At 41.9% G+C, this 21,947-nt stretch overlaps 1 protein-coding gene across 1 annotated transcript in view; it reads left to right on the forward strand.

Annotated features, from left to right (window-relative positions):
• The first annotated feature begins 485 nt into the window (after window positions 1–485).
• Window positions 486–21,947, forward strand: part of LOC132663679 (sulfotransferase 1C1-like) — a 50,227-nt gene continuing 28,765 nt past the window's right edge. The window contains exons 1-2 of the mRNA XM_060610174.3: window positions 486–701; window positions 21,592–21,776. Coding sequence (XP_060466157.1) covers window positions 21,605–21,776 — 172 coding nt within the window. The 5' untranslated portion in view covers window positions 486–701; window positions 21,592–21,604. The remainder of the gene's footprint in view (window positions 702–21,591; window positions 21,777–21,947) is intronic.

A 21,947-nucleotide genomic window follows, 5' to 3' on the forward strand; every position in this document is an offset into this window, starting at 1 on the left:
AACAAAACAAAAAATGTTTACTTTGCAATTACCAATAAATGGAATCCTAAACAAATTTTAAAGATCCATTGCATTTTTAACCTTTGACTTATATTCTATCAGAGCATTATGAACATCATAAACCAGGAATGGCAAAAGGTTTCATCTTTTAGCCAACTATTATCAATTGGAACTCTTTGAAAAATGTTAAGAAGGATTCTGAGGACACATTTCGGTTCATTGGAAAGAGTTTCCTGATCAATTATTAGCACACACTACAGATATACAGGGAAAGTGATGCTGCACATGCCATAGAATTACTCTTCCTTGTAATTCCAAATTTGTAATTCCAAAATAGTTTACCAGTGCCAGAAAATAGACAGCCATATAGCAAACAGTTTGGAACCAAAGGTCTGTCTGTGTTGTCAGTGAGATCTGCTGGAGATAATGACCAGGGCTTTCATTGGCTACTTCTTTCACCTCCTCTTTCCATTGTTAAGCATTTAGATGTAGCCTGATGCTCGACTTACCTTAGCGGGTCCTATATCAAGGGAACTGAGGGACAGGATCAGTGTACATCCTGTCCTTGTTTGTGACACACATCTGAGGCTTCAGAATCACAAAGAATCCTGCAAGAAAAGCCTAAAATAAGCAGAGTCATCGAGTGTCAACAAATAGAAAGCAACGATCAAGGTCTCATAAAACCACTTGCCTGGAATCCTGTGAGTATTACCCAAAAGTCCTTATATGGAATCACCAGATTAGTTTCCTTCAAGGAGAACATAAAGCAAGGTCAGGAAGATGGAATGAAAGCCGATTACTTTCTACAGCTCATAAAGGAGAAATCTGTTTTTCAAAGATCTGAAGGAGAAAAAAGATACTTTTCTGCCCCTAGTCCCAAATTTCCCAAGGCCTCTGTCCATTGCTCCTATGGTGGCCTTACTGGATTAAAGTATAACTCTTTCCTCAGAATTAACTTAAATTCTCTCTGAGCACACTATTGCCAGGTCTTTCCCCTCCCTGCAAGTGGGAGACACTGCTGGTCTACCTGCACAGAGTAAGGCTCCCAATCTGTGTCTGTCAAATAACGGAGACCATCCTAAAACAGGGTTCAGACGAACCAAGACACTTAGGTCTCAGGTTCTCTGCCAAGGGTGTCATGACTGAGCCAGATTTCCCTGCCTGTTCAATGGACGTTGTTTTGAAAAAGTTGAAGGGCACAGTGGCAGCAGATTCAGGAGCCCAGGCAAGCAGCCTACAGGGATGACCATAGGCCTTCTTTGCCTTTCTGTGGCTACAGAAAGAATTCTCTCCTCCTAACTTACTATCTTCAGAAAAGGTTCAGGCTAGGCAACCATAGACATTTAGTTCTGGGAGTGGAAGGGCAATGTGCAGGCTCTCTGGAGCCTCAGGCCAGGGAGCTGTGACATTGAGTTGTGACATTCCAAAGCCACAGGAGAAACGGGAGCCTGAGGTAGTGCAGGGCATCTTGCATAACCCACATCTTGCATAAATGAGGCTCAGAGGTTCTCTGAAAGCTTCACCCTTTACCTCAGTAACAGGTTGTCCCGTTACTGAAATCTCCACCCCTTCCCGAGATGCCAGAACTTGGGTGGTGGAGACAGTCCCTGTGTGGCCAGCACGATCAAGTGAGTGAACTGCATCAGGTCAATTCTGTGACATTCCAGAGCTGAAGTTCTCCCCTCAGGTGGGCACTAGTAGTGTTAACTACTACCCCCAGTAACCTCCTGAAAGCTGCTCTACAGGGCAGTGTGGGCTCCTGGGCCCTTCACCTTGCCTGGGAGCCCAACAAAGTCGTGTCAGAATGCAGTAAATAGGTGGATGGGGAAGCAAGATACATCCCTGGCCCAAAGGGACACATTCACATTCCACCAAGACAGGGGACTGGAACTAGGGGCCTGCAGGGGGGCACTCATGGGCTAGTGTCCTGGGCAAGTCCTATTTCATGCATGCCTCCACTGGCTTAGCTGTGATTGAGGTTGGACCCAGAGGGCTTGAAATCAGAAGGAAACTCCCACCTTCACAGTGCACAGGAGAGCTGACCACATGCCAATTCCATTTTCCCACAACGAAATACACAGGCTGGGGCTTTGTCTGTAAGTAGTATCAATGATGATATGCTGTTGGGGTTAAGGTCGCACAGAAGGCAAGCTGTGATTCAGGAAGAAAAAGATGTGTCTTCCTAATTGATTTGATAGATAAGCACATTTAAAGTCAGTTAATGACAATAACAAAAATCAGGATCCCACTCTGTGCCAGTTATCAGACCAGCACTGTGGAGGCCCTGAGATAAATGGAATGTGGTTCCTGAGATCAAGAAGCTGAAACTAGTTTGTTTATAGATTTCCAGGGCACCACTATTTTCCTGTGTCATGGAAATTGTTTTCACCGAACTTATTATGTTTAGATGATCTTTTAAGAAGGATTTGGTTTTTAAATAAATGTTATTTAATTTTTCAATCAATGTAAGAAGTTTTAAAAGTTTAAAACCCAGGGGAGTCCTTTCTGCTGGTGTAAAGAATAATAGTTTCTTCCCTTAAGCCAAAAATAATAGATTAATAAACTGGTTCCAATAACAAAACAAACAAAATTGCTTGAAAAATCCTGCCAATGCAAAGAAATTCTATTACATACAACAAGCATACTTTTGGGCCAGGGATGTATCTTGCTTCCCCATCCACCTAAATGTGAAGCTGAGCATGGAGGAAGAAAAAAGGACATTTAAAGGTACCCAGGGGAAAAAAGGCTTGGTGTAGCAGGGCACCGACCACTGCTGGGTGTGGTGGGGAAAATGCCCATCTCCTCGCCTGTGAAGGTCAGAAGAGGGGACCTGAGGGAACTGAAGATAAACAGCCCTGTTGTGAACTTGGATTCTTTAAAATATTCTGAAAAAATAAGTGTTCTGAAGAAAACTTGTCTCTCTGTACCAGGAGACAGTGAGGAAGCTTGACTATGTTTTCGTGGGTTATGGATGGAAACAAGTGTCCCCTAAATATTTGTGAGCTTGAGTCTGTGCTACAGATCAAATTCTACAACCCACTGGGCCCAGCAACCGCAAAACAATAAATTAACATAAAAATAAGTCACAAATTAGAAATAGCTCTGGTCCACCTCACAGGGGCACATCCAAACCTCAGACAGACAAGCCCACAACCAGACCACATAGGACTCTGACATGTGTCCCCACAGAAAACAAACTCACAACTCCAAAATTAAAACCTCATTTATAAAGAACCAGCAGAAAGGTCAAACAGCATATGAAGACTTCTTAGAACTTTAGGTAATATGACTATGAAGCCATCAATATTTTAAAGTTTATATTAGGCATAGCCAGAGACAGAATTGTATGTTTAGAGAAACAAATACCCTGAACAAGCCAATAGTTATAGAACGTCCTTTTAAAAAACTAGACAAAATATTTTTCAAATATATCTTGTATTTGATGTGGTACTGGAACCCATGCGAGGCTGGAACCCACCAACCTTGAGATCACAACCTGAGCCAAAATCAAGGGTCGGATGCTGAACCAACTGAACAACCCAGGTGCCCCTACGTGAATTTTTGTTTAAATAGTGTGAAGAACACCTATAAACATTCTCCTAGATTCAACAAGGAATAAGATTTTGCTGCATCTATTCCCCACCCTTTCCCTCTATTTACAAATAAATGTATAATATTTTAAAGGAACATCAGAATGTAAATTGAGGTCACTGTGACACTTCACCTCCTACATACTGCAGTTGATATTTCCTAAAAGTAAGGACATTCTCTTCTCTTATTAGAACACCACTAGGCAGGCAATCTATGTTCAGACTTCCCCAACTTGCCCAATAATGTCCTGTAAAGCTGCTTTTTTTCCTGTTAAGAACTCAGTAAAGATCCTTGCATTGCCTTTTGTTATGTCTCTTTTGTCTCTTATAAATCTGGATCAGTACCCGTGGCCCAAACCATTTTGTTCTCTTTTGTTGTCTATTTCCCTGATATTGATTCTTTTGAAAAATTCAAGCCAGTTATTTCACAGAACAGCCCACATTCTGGTTGCATCCAATTTGTTCTTGATGATGAAATTCAGGTTAGACATTGTTACTAGAAAATGCCCCAGGTGATGCCTCTGATATCTGGCTGCATTGCAGCTGGCACACAATCCAGGTCATTCTGCTATCAGGAATGCTAATTTACACTTGGTGGAGGTCATCACCTCCCCATCTCTTAATTAGAAAGTACATTTTCCCCTCTATAATCTGCTGCGAGTGGATACTTTGTGTGAATATCCTATTTCTCTCAACACTGTATCCAATGGTGGTTAGCATCCACTGGTATTGTTTTTATAGCTACCGTTCCTTTTACACTTATTAGCTGTATTCATCCATAAAGAAGATCAGCTGAAATGCTTTAAAAGCAGTCACAGAGCCCAGCAGAGCAAACAAAAATGTTGTCTGCAGGATCCTACCTTCAAAATAGAACTAAAGAAGTTCCACATATCAAGTGTTCCTGACCATAAATTGTGCTGAGAAGCCAGAGCAAATGTGCTGAAGTATGAATATGCAGGACTGACCTGCTGAATGAAGAGGCACAAGCTCAGGGGCAACAGGTAGCTCTCTCAATATCTGACCTCCCAGTCTGGGGCCATGAAAACCCGGGAGTCATTTTGATTGAAGATGCAATTTCAGTATACCCACACAAACGAAGTACAGCCACAAGATTTATTATTTAGAGATCCCAGAAGGGAGGTGATGCAATGAGCCCAGGGAAGGGCTGTCTTCAGTCCCAGGTCACCAGTAAGCAGGAGATCAAGAGTGGGGTAGCAAGCATCTCTTACAAGGTGGTCAGGATGCTCGTCACTGACTTTTCATGGGCCTAACCCTAAGTGGTTATTTTAGAAGGTGCCCTGGTAAAAGTCAAGCAGGAACTTATGGTGGGCATCCTAAACTGAATTTCAGACCCTGGGTGTGAGCAAGTTGTCATACTGTGAAATCCCTGGGCAGCAACTCAAAATAGCTGTTTTCACATCACAAGTGACCCCTCAATGCCTAGACTTTAGTCTTTAGGGAAACTCATGGGCACTGTCCAGACAGCAGAGATAATAAAAGCTGCTGACATGGATTGGTCACCCAGCACGTGAAACATATGAACAAAGCATAAATGCCAAACAACAATATAATTCAACGAACAACAGTTCGAAATCCTGTCAAATCTTTCCCCTCATTTGTTGCAGTCCAGCCAAGAAAATAAAGCCCTTGGATAAGATAGTTGTACCTGTTGGGCTGTCTGAACTTGTCCAGAATTATTAATACATATGCATCAGGAGGTGGCCTTTATAGGACATACACCTCCTTGCTGGGCCAATAAGTAATCTAAAGCCACATCGTTATCTAAAACCATCTGTATTAAGAAATCAGTAAGAAATGCACTAACAAACAAGACTATTAGAGGGCTTAACAGGGAGATTATGGAGCCCTGAGCAGTGACTATGGGGAAGGGTGGTGTGGGAAGGTAACCCTGTGGCTTTATTCTTGAAGTGGGGAGTGCTATGCCAGGTGCACCTCCAGCCAGGGAAGGGTCCTCTCAACAGAAATTAAAATCACTAACTCCTAGTAGGATGCATGATATGGACCAATCTAACAGGTGGGATGACAGCAAGCAATTGAGTGATGTGTTTAAAGGGGCCCCACAAAGTGGTAAGACTGGACACATACCTTGGCTTCCCAAAGCTTAAAGGCACAGCAGAGAGCAGCCTGCCTCACAGTCAAGTAGCAAGCAAGGGGGCCTGGGATAAACATAGCTAACTATGCCAAATGGGGATCAACAGCAGGGGATTCTGATAAATAAATTCTGTTCAGTTCACAACCAAGTCCCGAGGAGTATTCACCATCATCAACTGCCATGTGTTCCTGGATGTCATCTCTGCTACAGGAGAAGGTCACAGAGATAGCATTCAGGATGAGGCTGTGTCCTGGGGTGTCATGGGCTAGGGTTCTATCATGTCCAGAATCCTCAAGTCCCATGCTGTTGGTATGGTCATGTCTCAGATTTCATGCCATTGTGGACATGGGCATTGCCATCTCCAGCATAGCCACAGTCAAAGGGAGCCATGCCATAGTAGAGTGGCTCTTCCAGGAAGCCACTTAGGAGGGGGACTGAGGGGCCAAGAGGTCTAACAGGGTCTCATGGATTTAAAACACCCTGATTAAGGTTTGCTTGCCCTGCCAGGAGAATTTATCACAAATTCTCAATAAATTTTGGGGGTCCTCAGAGATGCACCTCACAAATGATTGGGTGGTGCTCTCCTCCAAGGCATGAGTCTCCATCATTGAACAGAACAGCTGGAGGCACACGTATAGCCATGGTTTTAAGAAAATTTAGTGATATGCGCTTGGCAGTTTGATGTTTGGCCTTGTCTTGCCAGAGATTGGTGTGAACTGCATACACCTATCAGCCAATTAGGATTGAAATTATGGCAGTGTAATGGCCTGTTTCCAGAGGTGAGGATGCTGGTGATCATTTGGGCAGGGCTGGTGGCCTTTAAGCATTTGTGCCATTGGTCCCATTTAAGAGAGAGGGCTTGAATTGCCAGCTAGTATCCACATGTGGCGTCCTTTCAGGTGTAGCCCCTCCAGAACTGACTTCCAACACTAGCCTTCCCCTGACTCTGGGTGCAATTTCAGGTGAGTGACCAGGCAGTTTCAGCAACTCTCTAGTGTTGCCTCTCTGGGATCCAGGCAAAGCCCCATGACCCAGATGGCATGGCACATGAGGCACAGAGTAAGACCAGCAGCAGCAAACATCTGTATGCTATAATCTCATGCCTGTGCACTGACTGCTCCTCGTAGTGATTTACTATGGGACCATTGTGGGTCAGCTGCTTGCTGGTAACCTCTTCCAAAGTGGGATAGGACAAAGTGTTGTGACTGTCACAACACACCATCATCTAACATTTCTGGTGTCAGGCATCCTGAGCTCCTTATTGGCTTTTAGGGTCTCACTTCTTGTGGGGAGGTGTGGTTAGGAAAAATGAGCTATCCACTGAAGCCACTAAACTTCGGAATTTCAGCTGGAATTTGCATATCAAGTGGGTAAGTGTGGCCCAGCAGCAGTAGAGGGGGTCTTTGTTTTTCTAATGGGCCAGGACTACCTACAACCAGGGGATCATCACTAACCACCTGTCCCCCATTGGGTCACCAGTGAATATTGGAAAGCAAGATGTTTGACGTTTGAAATCAGGAAGGGGACTCAAAAATGTTGGAAAACATGTAAATAATATCTCCCATAAGGTGAAGGCATTAGATTCTTGTGATAAGAATCAGGCAGCAGGGCCAGACAAGCCCATTGGTGTGAGGAGAGTGGTGGCCATATGGCCAAGAGTTTAAAGTGTCCCTGCAGCAATGAAATTCATTTAGGAGTCTGTGTGTTGCCCTGTCACTTAAGGAGCAAAGACTTTAAAAGACCACTGTGACATTCAATAATGCCAGAGGACTGTGGTGGTATGGGATGTGAAATTTCCATTGGATGTCCTGCAGGAGGGCCCAGGGCAGTAAAATGAGATCCTTGAACTGAGTCAGTGGTATCAAGAGGGCTGAATGGGGGCAGGACATACTTAGAAAAGAAATATTATCTGCTCTATGAAAATGTTCCTTGTGGGTGTAGCAAGCAGTAGGCTGGTAAAAGTATCCACACAGGTAATAGTGAAGTGGGTAGTGCCCACTAACAGAGGAAGTGGTCCTATGAAATCAAACTGCTGCCAGTGGCTGAAAAGGCAGTCCCCTCCCTGAACTGAAGCATGACCTGAAAATTTCCAGTGTTTGGCTTGAGAGTATAGTTTGCAATTCAGAAAAATGCATTTTGCAAGGGCTGTCAACTGCCCTACAGTGGGCCCAGACCAGTGTGGCAGCAGCTCCCCCGCGACCTGAAGAGACACGGGAAGAGTAAGTAGTGAGGGAGAGGTAAGTAAGAAAGGCCAAAATGGTGGAGGTGAGACCTAGAGAATGACGGGGGCATGGGGGTGGGAGCTTTGGTTTTATGATGGAAAGTGGAGGCTGTAGAGTTGTTGGTAGAGTCAAAAGTTGAAAGCCCCAAATGGTTGGTGACCTGTATTAGGGGAGAGGCATCCACCTTGTGGTTAAATACAGCCTCTGGTATGGTCATTTGTATGTGCTGAAATGGGAGTAATCTTAACTGTGACTGGTTCATAAAATGGAAATAAGTCCAGTATGGGTACAGCACAGGCATGGTGGAGAGGAAGATGATAGTAGATGAAAAGGGATTTCCATCATGGACCAGATTCTCTCTTCCTTGAAGCTGTCTTTGGAATCACTGGTAGAATCATATTTCTCTACATTTGGAAAAAATGCCGTTTTTTAAATATCTCTTACTTCTACCCGAACCTAGAACAATTTCTAAAAGAACCCAGGCAAAACATACATCCCATTTAGGAAGAAGAGGTAGCACCAACAGGTATGGCGGGCAACACCTGCCAAAGTTGGCTTCACTGGCCTGTCAGGATTTTCTACCATTAGAGTCACTTCTTAAAGTTATGACTATGTCTCCATGGCCCTATTAAAGCCATCCTGTCAGACTGGTAACCTGTTAATTTTGTTTTGTTTTGGTTTTTTTTCAACTTTTTTTTTTTATTTATTTTTGGGACAGAGAGAGACAGAGCATGAACGGGGGAGGGGCAGAGAGAGAGGGAGACACAGAATCGGAAACAGGCTCCAGGCTCCGAGCCATCAGCCCAGAGCCCGACGTGGGGCTCGAACTCACGGACCGCGAGATCGTGACCTGGCTGAAGTCGGACGCTGAACCGACTGCGCCACCCAGGCGCCCCTGTTAATTTTGTTTTTAAATAGCATCTACGAATCTACAAATGCTAAAGAAAATATGTGTAGTGGCTCTGGGTGTGCATGAAACAGACTACATATCTCTGAAGAATCAAGTTTACTTGAACATTCTGGGTGGAGACAAAATATTGTTATATGAAACATTAATAGCTATATCACAAGGAAGAATGGAAAACTCATTTTAATTTTTTATACGAATTTATTTTCTTTTTTTTTATTTTTTTAATATATGAAATTTACTGTCAAATTGCTTTCCATACAACACCCAGTGCTCATCCCAAAAGGTGCCCTCCTCAATACCCATCACCCACCCTACCCTCCCTCCCACCCCCCATCAACCCTCAGTTTGTTCTCGGTTTTTAACAGTCTCTTATGCTTTGGCTCTCTCCCACTCTAACCTCTTTTTTTTTTTCCTTCCCCTCCCCCATGGGTTTCTGTTACGTTTCTCAGGAGCCACATAAGAGTGAAACCATATGGTATCTGTCTTTCTCTGTATGGCTTATTTCACTTAGCATCACACTCTCCAGTTCCATCCACGTTGCTACAAAAGGCCATATTTCATTTTTTCTCATTGCCACGTAGTATTCCATTGTGTATATAAACCACAATTTCTTTATCCATTCATCAGTTGATGGACATTTAGGCTCTTTCCATAATTTGGCTATTGTTGAGAGTGCTGCTATAAACATTGGGGTACAAGTGCCCCTATGCATCAGTACTCCTGTATCCCTTGGATAAATTCCTAGCAGTGCTATTGCTGGGTCATAGGGTAGGTCTATTTTTAATTTTCTGAGGAACCTCCACACTGCTTTCCAGAGTGGCTGCACCAATTTGCATTCCCACCAACAGTGCAAGAGGGTTCCCGTTTCTCCACATCCTCTCCAGCATCTATAGTCTCCGGATTTGTTCATTTTGGCCACTCTGACTGGCGTGAGGTGATATCTGAGTGTGGTTTTGATTTGTATTTCCCTGATAAGGAGCGACGTTGAACATCTTTTCATGTGCCTGTTGGCCATCCGGATGTCTTCTTTAGAGAAGTGTCTATTCATGTTTTCTGCCCATTTCTTCACTGGGTTATTTGTTTTTCGGGTGTGGAGTTTGATGAGCTCTTTATAGATTTTGGATACTAGCCCTTTGTCCGATATGTCATTTGCAAATATCTTTTCCCATTCCGTTGGTTGCCTTTTAGTTTTGTTCATTGTTTCCTTTGCTGTGCAGAAGCTTTTTATCTTCATAAGGTCCCAGTAATTCACTTTTGCTTTTAATTCCCTTGCCTTTGGGGATGTGTCAAGTAAGAGATTGCTACGGCTGAGGTCAGAGAGGTCTTTTCCTGCTTTCTCCTCTAAGGTTTTCATGGTTTCCTGTCTCACATTCAAGTCCTTTATCCATTTTGAGTTTATTTTTGTGAATGGTGTGAGAAAGTGGTCTAGTTTCAACCTTCTGCATGTTGCTGTCCAGTTCTCCCAGCACCATTTGTTAAAGAGACTGTCTTTTTTCCATTGGATGTTCTTTCCTGCTTTGTCAAAGATGAGTTGGCCATACGTTTGTGGGTCTAGTTCTGGGGTTTCTATTCTATTCCGTTGGTCTATGTGTCTGTTTTTATGCCAATACCATGCTGTCTTGATGATGACAGCTTTGTAGTAGAGGCTAAAGTATGGGATTGTGATGCCTCCTGCTTTGGTCTTCTTCTTCAAAATTATTTTGGCTATTCGGGGCCTTTTGTGGTTCCATATGAATTTTAGGATTGCTTGTTCTAGTTTTGAGAAGAATGCTGGTGCAATTTTGATTGGGATTGCATTGAATGTGTAGATAGCTTTGGGTAGTATTGACATTTTGACAATATTTATTCTTCCAATCCATGAGCAGGGAATGTCTTTCCATTTCTTTATATCTTCTTCAATTTCCTTCATAAGCTTTCTATAGTTTTCAGCATACAGATCTTTTACATCTTTGGTTAGATTTATTCCTAGGTATTTTATGCTTCTTGGTGCAATTGTCAATGGGATCAATTTCTTTATTTGGCTTTCTGTTGCTTCATTGTTAGTGTATAAGAATGCAACTGATTTCTGTACATTGATTTTGTATCCTGCAACTTTGCTGATTTCATGTATCAGTTCTAGCAGACTTTTGGTGGAGTCTATCGGATTTTCCATGTATAATATCATGTCATCTGCAAAAAGCGAAAGCTTGACTTCATCTTTGCCAATTTTGATGCCTTTGATTTCCTTTTGTTGTCTGATTGCTGATGCTAGAACTTCCAGCACTATGTTAAACAACAGCGGTGAGAGTGGGCATCCCTGTCGTGTTCCTGATCTCAGGGAAAAAGCTCTCAGTTTTTCCCCGTTGAGGATGATGTTAGCTGTGGGCTTTTCATAAATGGCTTTTATGATCTTTAAGTATGTTCCTTCTATCCCGACTTTCTCAAGGGTTTTTATTAAGAAAGGGTGCTGGATTTTGTCAAAGGCCTTTTCTGCATCGATTGACAGGATCATATGGTTCTTCTCTTTTTTTTTTTTGTTAATGTGATGTATCACGTTGATCGATTTGCGAATGTTGAACCAGCCCTGCATCCCAGGAATGAATCCCACTTGATCATGGTGAAGAATTCTTCTTATATGCTGTTGAATTCGATTTGCTAGTATCTTATTGAGAATTTTTGCATCCATATTCATCAGAGATATTGGCCTGTAGTTCTCTCTTTTTACTGGGTCTCTGTCTGGTTTAGGAATCAAAGTAATACTGGCTTCATAGAATGAGTCTGGAAGTTTTCCTTCCCTTTCTATTTCTTGGAATAGCTTGAGAAGGATAGGTATTATCTCTGCTTTAAACGTCTGGTAGAACTCCCCTGGGAAGCCATCTGGTCCTGGACTCTTATTTGTTGGGAGATTTTTGATAACCGATTCAATTTCTCCGCTGGTTATGGGTCTGTTCAAGCTTTCTATTTCCTCCTGATTGAGTTTTGGAAGAGTGTGGGTGTTGAGGAATTTGTCCATTTCTTCCAGGTTGTCCAATTTGTTGGCATATAATTTTTCATAGTATTCCCTGATAATTGTTTGTATCTCTGAGGGATTGGTTGTAATCATTCCATTTTCATTCATGATTTTATCTATTTGGGTCATCTCCCTTTTCTTTTTGAGAAGCTTGGCTACAGGTTTGTCAATTTTGTTTATTTTTTCAAAAAACCAACTCTTGGTTTCGTTGATCTGCTCTACATTTTTTTTAGATCTATATTGTTTATTTCTGCTCTGATCTTTATTATTTCTCTTCTTCTGCTGGGTTTAGGCTGCCTTTGCTGTTCTGCTTCTATTTCCTTTAGGTGTGCTGTTAGATTTTGTATTTTGGATTTTTCTTGTTTCTTGAGAGAGGCCTGGATTGCAATGTATTTTCCTCTCAGGACTGCCTTCGCTGCGTCCCAAAGCGTTTGGATTCTTGTATTTTCATTTTCATTTGTTTCCATATATGTTTTAATTTCTTCTCTAATTGCCTGGTTGACCCACTCATTCGTTAGTAGGGTGTTCTTTAACCTCCATGCTTTTGGAGGTTTTCCAGACTTTTTCCTGTGGTTGATTTCAAGCTTCATAGCATTGTGGTCTGAAAGTATGCATGGTATAATTTCAATTCTTGTAAACTTATGAAGGGCTGTTTTGTGACCCAGTATATGATCTATCTTGGAGAATGTTCCATGTGCACTCGAGAGAAAGTATATTCTGTTGCTTTGGGATGCAGAGTTCTAAATATATCTGTCAAGTCCGTCTGATCCAATGTATCATTCAGGGCCCTTGTTTCTTTATTGACTGTGTGTCTAGATGATCTATCCATTTCTGTAAGTGGGGTGTTAAAGTCCCCTGCAATGACCACATTCTTATCAATAAGGTTGCTTATGTTTATGAGTAATTGTTTTATATATCTGGGGGCTCCGGTATTCGGCGCATAGACATTTATAATTGTTAGCTCTTCCTGATGGATAGACCCTGTGATTATTATATAATGCCCTTCTTCATCTCTTGTTACAGCCTTTAATTTAAAGTCTAGTTTGTCTGATATAAGTATGGCTACTCCAGCTTTCTTTTCGCTTCCAATAGCATGATAAATAGTTCTCCATCCCCTCACTCTCAATCTAAAGGTGTCCTCAGATCTAAAATGAGTCTCTTGTAGACAGCAAATAGATGGGTCTTGTTTTTTTATCCATTCTGATACCCTATGTCTTTTGGTTGGCGCATTTAATCCATTTACATTCAGTGTTATTATAGAAAGATATGGGTTTAGAGTCATTGTGATATCTGTATGTTTTATGCTTGTAGTGATGTCTCTGGTGCTTTGTCTCACAGGATCCCCCTTAGGATCTCTTGTAGGGCTGGCTTAGTGGTGACAAATTCCTTCAGTTTTTGTTTGTTTGGGAAGACCTTTATCTCTCCTTCTATTCTAAATGACAGACTTGCTGGATAAAGGATTCTCGGCTGCATATTTTTTCTGTTTAGCACACTGAAGATATCGTGCCAAGCCTTTCTGGCCTGCCAAGTTTCAAAAGAGAGATCAGTCACGAGTCTTATAGGTCTCCCTTTATATGTGAGGGCACGTTTATCCCTTGCTGCTTTCAGAATTTTCTCTTTACCCTTGTATTTTGCCAGTTTCACTACGATATGTCGTGCAGAAGATCGATTCAAGTTACGTCTGAAGGGAGTTCTCTGTGCCTCTTGGATTTCAATGCCTTTTTCCTTCCCCAGTTCAGGGAAGTTCTCAGCTATAATTTCTTCAAGTACCCCTTCAGCACCTTTCCCTCTCTCTTCCTCCTCTGGGATACCAATTATGCGTATATTATTTCTTTTTAGTGTATCACTTAGTTCTCTAATTTTCCCCTCATACTCCTGGATTTTTTTATCTCTCTTTCTCTCAGCTTCCTCTTTTTCCATAACTTTATCTTCTAGTTCACCTATTCTCTCCTCTGCCTCTTCAATCCGAGCTGTCATCGTTTCCATTTTGTTTTGCATTTCATTTAAAGTGCTTTTCAGTTCCTCGTGACTGTTCCTTAGTCCCTTGATCTCTGTGGCAAGAGATTCTCTGCTGTCCTCTATACTGTTTTCAAGCCCAGTGATTAATTTTATGACTATTATTCTAAATTCGCTTTCTGTTATATTATTTAAATCCTTTTGATCAGTTCATTAGCTGTTGTTATTTCCTGGAGATTCTTCTGAGGGGAATTCTTCCGTTTGGTCATTTTGGATAGTCCCTGGAGTGGTGAGGACCTGCAGGGCACTTCCCCTGTGCTGTGGTGTATAACTGGAGTTGGTGGGCGGGGCCGCAGTCCAACCTGATGTCTGCCCCCAGCCCACCGCTGGGGCCACAGTCAGACTGGTGTGTGCCTTCTCTTCCCCTCTCCTAGGTGTGGGATTCCCTGTGGGGTGGCGTGGCCCATCTGGGCTACTTGCACACTGCCAGGCTTGTGGTGCTAGGGATCTGGCGTATTAGCTGGGGTGGGTAGGCAAGTAGCACGGGGGTAGGAGGGGCAGGCTTAGCTCGCTTCTCCTTAGGTGATCCACTTCAGGAGGGGCCCTGTGGCAGCGGGAGGGAGTCAGATCCACTGCCGGAGGTTTGGCTCTGCAGAAGCACAGAGTTGGGTGTTTGCGCGCTGAGCGAGCAAGTTCCCTGGCAGGAACTGGTTCTCTTTGGGATTTTGGCTGGGGGATGGGCGGGGGAGATGGCGCTGGCGTGCGCCTTTGTTCCCCGCCAAGCTGAGCTCTGCCGTCTGGGGGCTCAGCAGCTCTCCCTCCCTTTGTCATCCAGCCTTCCCGCTTTCTGAGCAGAGCTGTTAACTTATGACCTCCCAGACGCTAAGTTGCGCTTGATGTTGGAACACAGTCCGTCAGGCCCCTCCACTTTTGCCAGCCAGACTCAGGCTCTGCTTGGCCAGTGAGCCGCCCCTCCGCCCCAGCTCCCTCCCGCCAGTCCGTGGAGCGCGCACCGCCTCGCCACCCTTACTACCCTCTTCCGTGGGCCTCTCGTCTGCGCTTGGCTCCGGAGGCTCCGTTCTGCTAATCCTCTAGCGGTTTTCTGGGTTATTTAGGCAGGTGTGGGTGGAATCTAAGTGATCAGCAGGATTTGCGGTGAGCCCAGCCGTCCTCCTACGCCGCCATCTTCCTCCAATCTTTCAAGAATTTATTTCCTAAAGTGATTTTAGGTTCACAGAAAAATTGAGAGGATTGTATAGAGATTCTTTGTATATCCCCTCCCAGTGTATGCCTAGCTTCCGCATCATGGATATTTCCCACCAAAGACTGAATTCCAGTTCAAGATTACAATGTAGGAAGATCCTGAACTCAACCTCCTCTCACAAACTCACTGAGTCTATAGCCACATATGGAACAATTTCCTGAATAAAAAACCTAAAGGCTGACTGAGCAACAGCTATGGATTGGGCAAATGGGAAGACCACATTGAAGTAGGTAGAGAGACTGGGAGAAAATCTCACCAAAAATCCTACCCTTGGTGCTGCAACTCACAGCTGGGAGGAAAATCAAAACCCACAGTTTCTCCCTGAAGAGCCCACATCGAGCACCCCAACTTTTAAGGTATACACCTGAGAAATGGGTCTCTAAAACATCTAACTTTGAAAACCAAGGAAGCTCATGTCCCAAGACCCCTAAGACTATATATAGCAAACCGAGAAACAGCTCTTAAGGGGCTCATGTGCTCAGACTCCCCGCCCCAGGGCTCAACACAGAGGCAGCTGACCACTCCCAGACTTAAAGTGAAGGAGGCTCACCTGTTTAATGACACCAAATAGCAAGTGATGGTGAGGATTGTGCACTGTTGATGGGAAGGTAAATTGGTGCAGCCATTATGAAAACAGTATGGAAATTTCTCACAAAATTAAAAATCCATCTACTATATGATCCAACAATTCTACTTTTGTGTATTTAATGAAGAACATGAAAACACTAATTAAAAAAAAATACATGCACCCCCAATGTCACTGCAGCATTATTTACAATAGCCAAGATATGGAAACAACCTAAGTGTTCTTCAATGAATAAATTGACAAGGGATTTGTGATGTACATATACAATGGAATATTATTCAGCCATTAAAAAAAGGGGGGGTGCCTGGGCAACTCAGTAGGTTTAACGTCTGACTTTGGCTCAGGTCAAGATCTAATGGTTCATGAGTTCGAGTCCCACATCGGGCTCACTGCTGTCAGTGTGGAGCCTGCTTCAGATCCTATGTCCCCCCTCTCTGCCCTTCCCCCTCTCACACACATGTGCCCACACATATGTGTTGTCTCTCTCTCTCCCTCTGTGTCAAAAATAATAAACATTAAAAACAAAACATAAACAAAAAAAGAATAAGGGGCACCTGTCTGGCTCAGTTGGTAGAGCGTTTGAAGTTCACGAGGTTAGGAGTTCAAGCCCCACATTGGGTGTAGAGATTACTTAAAAAAATAATGAAATATTGCCATTTGCAACCATATGGATGGACCTCAAAGGCATTATTCTAACTGAAATAAATCTGACAGAGAAAGACAAATACTGTATGATCTCTCTTCTATGTGAAATCCAGAAAAAAATATACATGTATTATTTAAAGTAAGTTCATAGATACAGAAAACAGATTGGTGGTTGTCAGAAGTGAGGAGAGGTGAGGAGAAAGTGTTATGAGAAATGGGTGAACTGTTTTGGTTACATAAAATAAATTTTTAAAAAATATCCTCCCCCCAAAAAGAAATAAAATAAAACAGCTATTTTAAAAATACTCCATATCTTCAAAAAGGTAGAGGAAAGTGTGATCATGGTGGCAGAGATATGTAAGATATATAAAAGACCCAATTAAACTTCCAGAGATGAAAAAAAGAAACAACATCAAATATGGACAACACTATGAACAGGATAAGCAACAGACTGGACAGTGCTAAAGAAAAGATTAGTAAACTTGGAGGTGTAACAAAATAGAAATTATTCAAAATGAAACACAGAAGATTAGGGGAAAAATAGAATGAAGCATCATTAAACTATGGGACATTGTGGGGGTGCCTGAGTGGCTCAGTCGGTTAAGCATCTGACTTCGGCTCAGGTCATGATCTCACAGCTCATGAGTTCAAGCCCCGCATCAGGCTCTGTGCTGACAGCACAGAGCCTGGAGCCTTTTTCAGATTCTGTGTCTCCCTACCTCTCTGCCCTTCCCCCACTCACACTCTGTCACTCCTTCAAAAATAAATAAACATTTAAAAATAAAAATAAAAAAACTGTGAGACATTGTGCAGTCTAACAAATGTGTAGTGTGAGTCTCAAAATGGGAGGAGAAAGATGAGGAATGGAATAAACTTGAAGTAATAACCAAAATTTTCATAATTGGATGAAAAGTATAAACTCACAGATCCAAGAAGCCCAAATAAATCTCAAGCAAAAGAAACATGAGGTAAAACACATGAATGCACAATAAAATGAAATTGTTGAGGGCCAGAAACAAAAAGAACATATTAAGAGCCATCCAAGAAACAAGATGCAGTACAGAGAAACAGAGATGAGCCAGAGTACATGGAACAACATCCTGAAAGTACTGAAAGACAAAAACATGCACCTACAATTCCAGACCCAGCAAAAAGCTTCCAAAAATGAAGTCAAAATAAAAACACTTGTTGACATAGAAAAGCTGAGAGAATTACCAGCAGACCAGTCGAAGAAATGGAGAAACAGAAAACGAAGTTCTTCTGGTAAATGATAACCGGTCAGAAATGTAGGTCTCCACAAAGAATGAGGAGCACTAGAAATGGTAAATATGTGGGTAAATATAAAAGGCATTTCTCATAATTTAAAAAATATTTAAAATAAAGATGTCTGTTGAAAGCAAAAGATAACAACAAGGTATTGTAGGGTCTATAATGTACGTGGAGGTAAATATGAATGGCAACCAAGCACAAAGGCTGAGTGGAAACAAAAAGAAGTATGTGCTATTACCATCTTTATACCATATATGAATTAGTATAATGTTACATAGGGTAGAATGTGATGAATTAAAACATGTATACTGTGAACTCTAGAGCAATCATTTAAAAACAAAAACAACTATATATCACTAATAAGCAGATAAAGAAGATAAAATAAAATTATAAAAAGTATTCTAATTAATCCAAAAGAGGGTAGGACAAGAAAAACAGCAAAGAACAGATGAGACAAATAGAAAACACATAGAAAAGTGGTACATTTAAACTCAACCATATCAATAATCACAGCAAATGAAAATGATCTAAACACACAATTTAAAGGCATAAATAGTCAAAGGCAAGCATTAACCTAACACCAAAACCAGATGAAGACATTTCAATTAAAGAATAACAACTACAGTCTACACACCAATATTCCTTGCAAACATGGATTCAAATATTCTACCAAATCCAACCCAACAATTGACAAAAATGGTAATATGTCATGACCAAGTAGGATTTATCCCAAGGATGCAAAGTTGGTTTAACATTTGAAAATCAAACAATGTAGTTCACAATTTTTTATAGACTTAAAAAGAAAAATTTGTGTAATGGTCTCAGTAAATGCAGAATAATAATTTGACAAAATTCTATATCCATTTATGCTAAAACTCTCATCAAACTAGGAATAGAAGGGAACTTCATTTAACTAATAAAGGGCATTACAGAAAACCTATAGCTAATGTCATACTTGAAGACGAAAGATGGAATGCTTTACTCCCAAAATTGGAACAAGACCAGGGGGTTTGTTTTTACCACTTCTGTTCAACATTTTACTAGAAGTCATAGCTAATGCAATAAGGCAATGGGAAGAAAACAAGTAATATTGTTTTTCTGAAGGAACCAATAAGTAACCCTGTAGAACTAATTAAGTGAATTTAGCAGGATTGCAGAATACAGATCAATACACAAAAATCAATTGTATTTCCATTTACCAGGAACAATCAGAAATTGAATTTTTTAAAATACCACTCATGAATAACACTAAAAAAATTTTTTTGAAAAATCCCCCACCAGAGTGTCACATTTGTTACTATTGATGAACCTGCATCAGTACGTCATAATCATCCCAAATTCATAGTTTACATTAGGTTTCTCTCTTGGTGCTGTCTTATCTATGGGTTTGGACAAATGTATAATGACATGTGTCCATCATTATAGTATTATACAGAGTATCTAAAGACAGTCTCTGCTGCACTTATTCTTCCCTCCCTCCCCCCAACCCCTGGCAACCACTGATCTTTTTGCTGTCTCCATGGTTTTACCTTTTCCAGAATGGCAGGTGGTTGTAATCATACAGTATAAAGTCTTTTCAGATTGACTTCTTTCACTTAGTAGTATGCACTTAAGTTTCTGCCATGTCTTTTCATGGCTTAATAGCTCACATCTTTTTAGTTATGAACAATACTCCACTGCAACTCATTTAATCATTAAGACAAAAGAAAGTTCTCCAAAATTGTTTCATTTGCTTCAGTATGCTTTAGGGTACACTTCCACCTGTCTCTTCTCCTCCACCCCCAATATTCATCTCCTCTGACTTTAGGGACATTAATTCCTGGAAAAGTACTGTAATTGCTGCTTTAGAAGTGGAGAGCAGTGTCCTAAAAAGGTGGTTGTCACACTTGTTCTAGGCATCCCAGAGCCCTTTCTTCAAAACAAAATGTATCTGGAAACCCAAAATAGAAGATAGGTAAATGCAAACCTGCCCCATCCAAATGGAAGAACAAGACCCAGAGCCCATCTGCTGGAGAACCACAAGCTCCCAGGCCTCCCCTGCAGTCACAAAGGCATCCCAAGTGATCCAGAAGCATCTATTGCTGCCTGAAAATAGCTAGGAGAGGGATGGAGGAGAGACAGACCAGTTGGAATGACAGACCTGGATGTGGTGTGCCATGCCTGCATGAAGACCCCCAAGGTAGAGAACAGGTGAAGGGAAATGCCACAGTCAAGCTCTGTCAAGAGCGCAATTGCATATTCTGCTTGATCACTTTAAATTTTAGGATTGAGGGAAGAGATCTCAGGAAGCAAAAACCTTGTGAATGGAGTGGTCATGATTTTATCTGACTTTCAGCTAAAGAAAATGTTAAATTAGATATGCAGTTAAGTCAGAGGCAACTTGGAGTTATAGCCTGATCCCCTCATGCTACAGATGAGAAAGCAAAACTGAGAATTAAGATTAAAACAGTAGATCACAGAATATCAAGGGCATATGTGTAAATGTTTTCCACTTACAAAGGCTTCTTCAACCTAGTTAATAAGATTCCACTAAATATTTTAAATTACATTTATTCTTTTTAAGTTCTTTTGTTGTCTGACAATAACAAAATAGGAAGAAATCCTAATTACTTCATTAAATCTCACAAATCTAGCAAAATTAAGCTTTGAATTGACTCTTAAATTCTCTTAAACATTTCTCGTAAACAAAGTAAAATTGCCTAAACTTTCAGCCTAAAATCCCAAGTCTAAACATTAAAATAATAACATATTAACTTCTTTTTTTAATTTTTTTAACATTTTATTTATTTGTGAGAGAGAGAGAGAGAGAGAGAGAGAGAGAGTGCAAGCAGAGAGACAGGAAGACGCAGAATCCAAAGCAGGCTCAAGGCTCTGAGCTGTCAGCACAGAGCCCAACACGGGGCTCGAACTCACAAACTGTGAGATCATGACCCGAGCCGAAGTTGGGCACTTAACCGACTAGGCCACCCAGACACCCCAATAACATTTTAACTTCTAATTGCAAGGCTTATCTGTTGGATATTCCAGTATGTCAAAGTTTCTTCTACATAATAAGTACTTACTAAGTGTGCCAAGATTATTCTTAAACTTAAAACTAGTAATGCTGTGGTTTGATTTAGTGTGCTACATTTCTATAATAGATGTAGGATTTCAAGAAACTGAAATAAGTTATCTGCAAAGGGAACAGCTGTGGCATCCCAAGCCAGTGGGGGTTACTCCCCCAAGCAAACTGAGGTTACCTTCTCAGCTGGCAAATGTTGCTCTTCAGCCAGAGATTTGGGGCAGGGAGTGATACCTGGAGCTGTAGACCCGCAGGGAGACTTTCGTGTAATGCAGACCTGACACACTGAGATCCCTTTCTGCCCCACCCGCTCTATGACTCTGGTCAGATCTAGAGCTGTCTAGGTCAGACGTGATTTCACCGACCCAATTAGCCCAAGTGCTGATTCTGTTCTTGCCCTCTCTTGTTGCTCAAACTTGACAAGGGCCTGTGAACCCAGTGGCCTTCTGCCCTGGTCCCCTCTTGTCACTCAGGCCTCAGACAAGCCATCTCTGATGACCTCCTTGAAACCCATGCAGTCTAGCTGATTTCCCAGTGTGCTTTCCTCTGAAATATGTTCCTGTCTTCACCATCCTGATGCTCTAAAACAAAGCTATTGAAAATGCTTTCTGGCTCCACCATGACTTCTCTTACTTAAGTTAACATTAAGCATAGTAATGAATGCCCACCATGTCTCTCCTTTCTTTCTTTCTTTTTTTTTACGTTTATTTTACTTTTGAGAGAGAGAGTACATGTGGGTAGGGGCAGAGAGAGAGGGAGACACAGAATCTGAAGCAGGCTCCAGGCTCTGAGCTGTCAGCACAGAGCCCGATGGGGGCTCAAACTCACAGACCGAGAGGTTATGAACTGAGCCAAAGTCAGACCCTTAACTGACTGAGGCACCCAAGTGCCCTTCTCCTAACTTTCTCAGAGAATATTTTCTTGACAGGAATGACTGTTCTAAGCTGACACAAGCACACTTTTCTTTTATGCATCTGTCTCATAAGTCTATGTAGAAAGATGTCCCTGGAGGAAATGAAAGATCTTCAGCTGGGGGAAAAATACATACAACCAGAAACCAAGGAAGTGAATGGAATCCTTGTGACCAAGACGATGAGTGAAAATTGGGACAACATCTGGAATTTCCAAGCAAGACCTGATGATCTCCTCATTGCATCCTATGCCAAGGCAGGTAGGTTTGCAAAACTGGAAGTGGGGAGGCCAGCTATAGAGGAGCAGGGGCCTCCCGATTTTCAAAAATGCAGATTTTCTCCAGGCCTGGCCCCAGGAAAAATGAAACCAGACTTGTTTCTGGGCTCCAATCCCCTAGGATCCAAGGTTCTCCTGTTTTCTTAGGTCTCTG

The sequence above is a fragment of the Panthera onca genome, chromosome A3 (assembly GCF_046562875.1).
Source record: "Panthera onca isolate mPanOnc1 chromosome A3, mPanOnc1 haplotype 2, whole genome shotgun sequence".
In the NCBI taxonomy this organism is placed as follows: Eukaryota; Metazoa; Chordata; class Mammalia; order Carnivora; family Felidae; genus Panthera; species Panthera onca.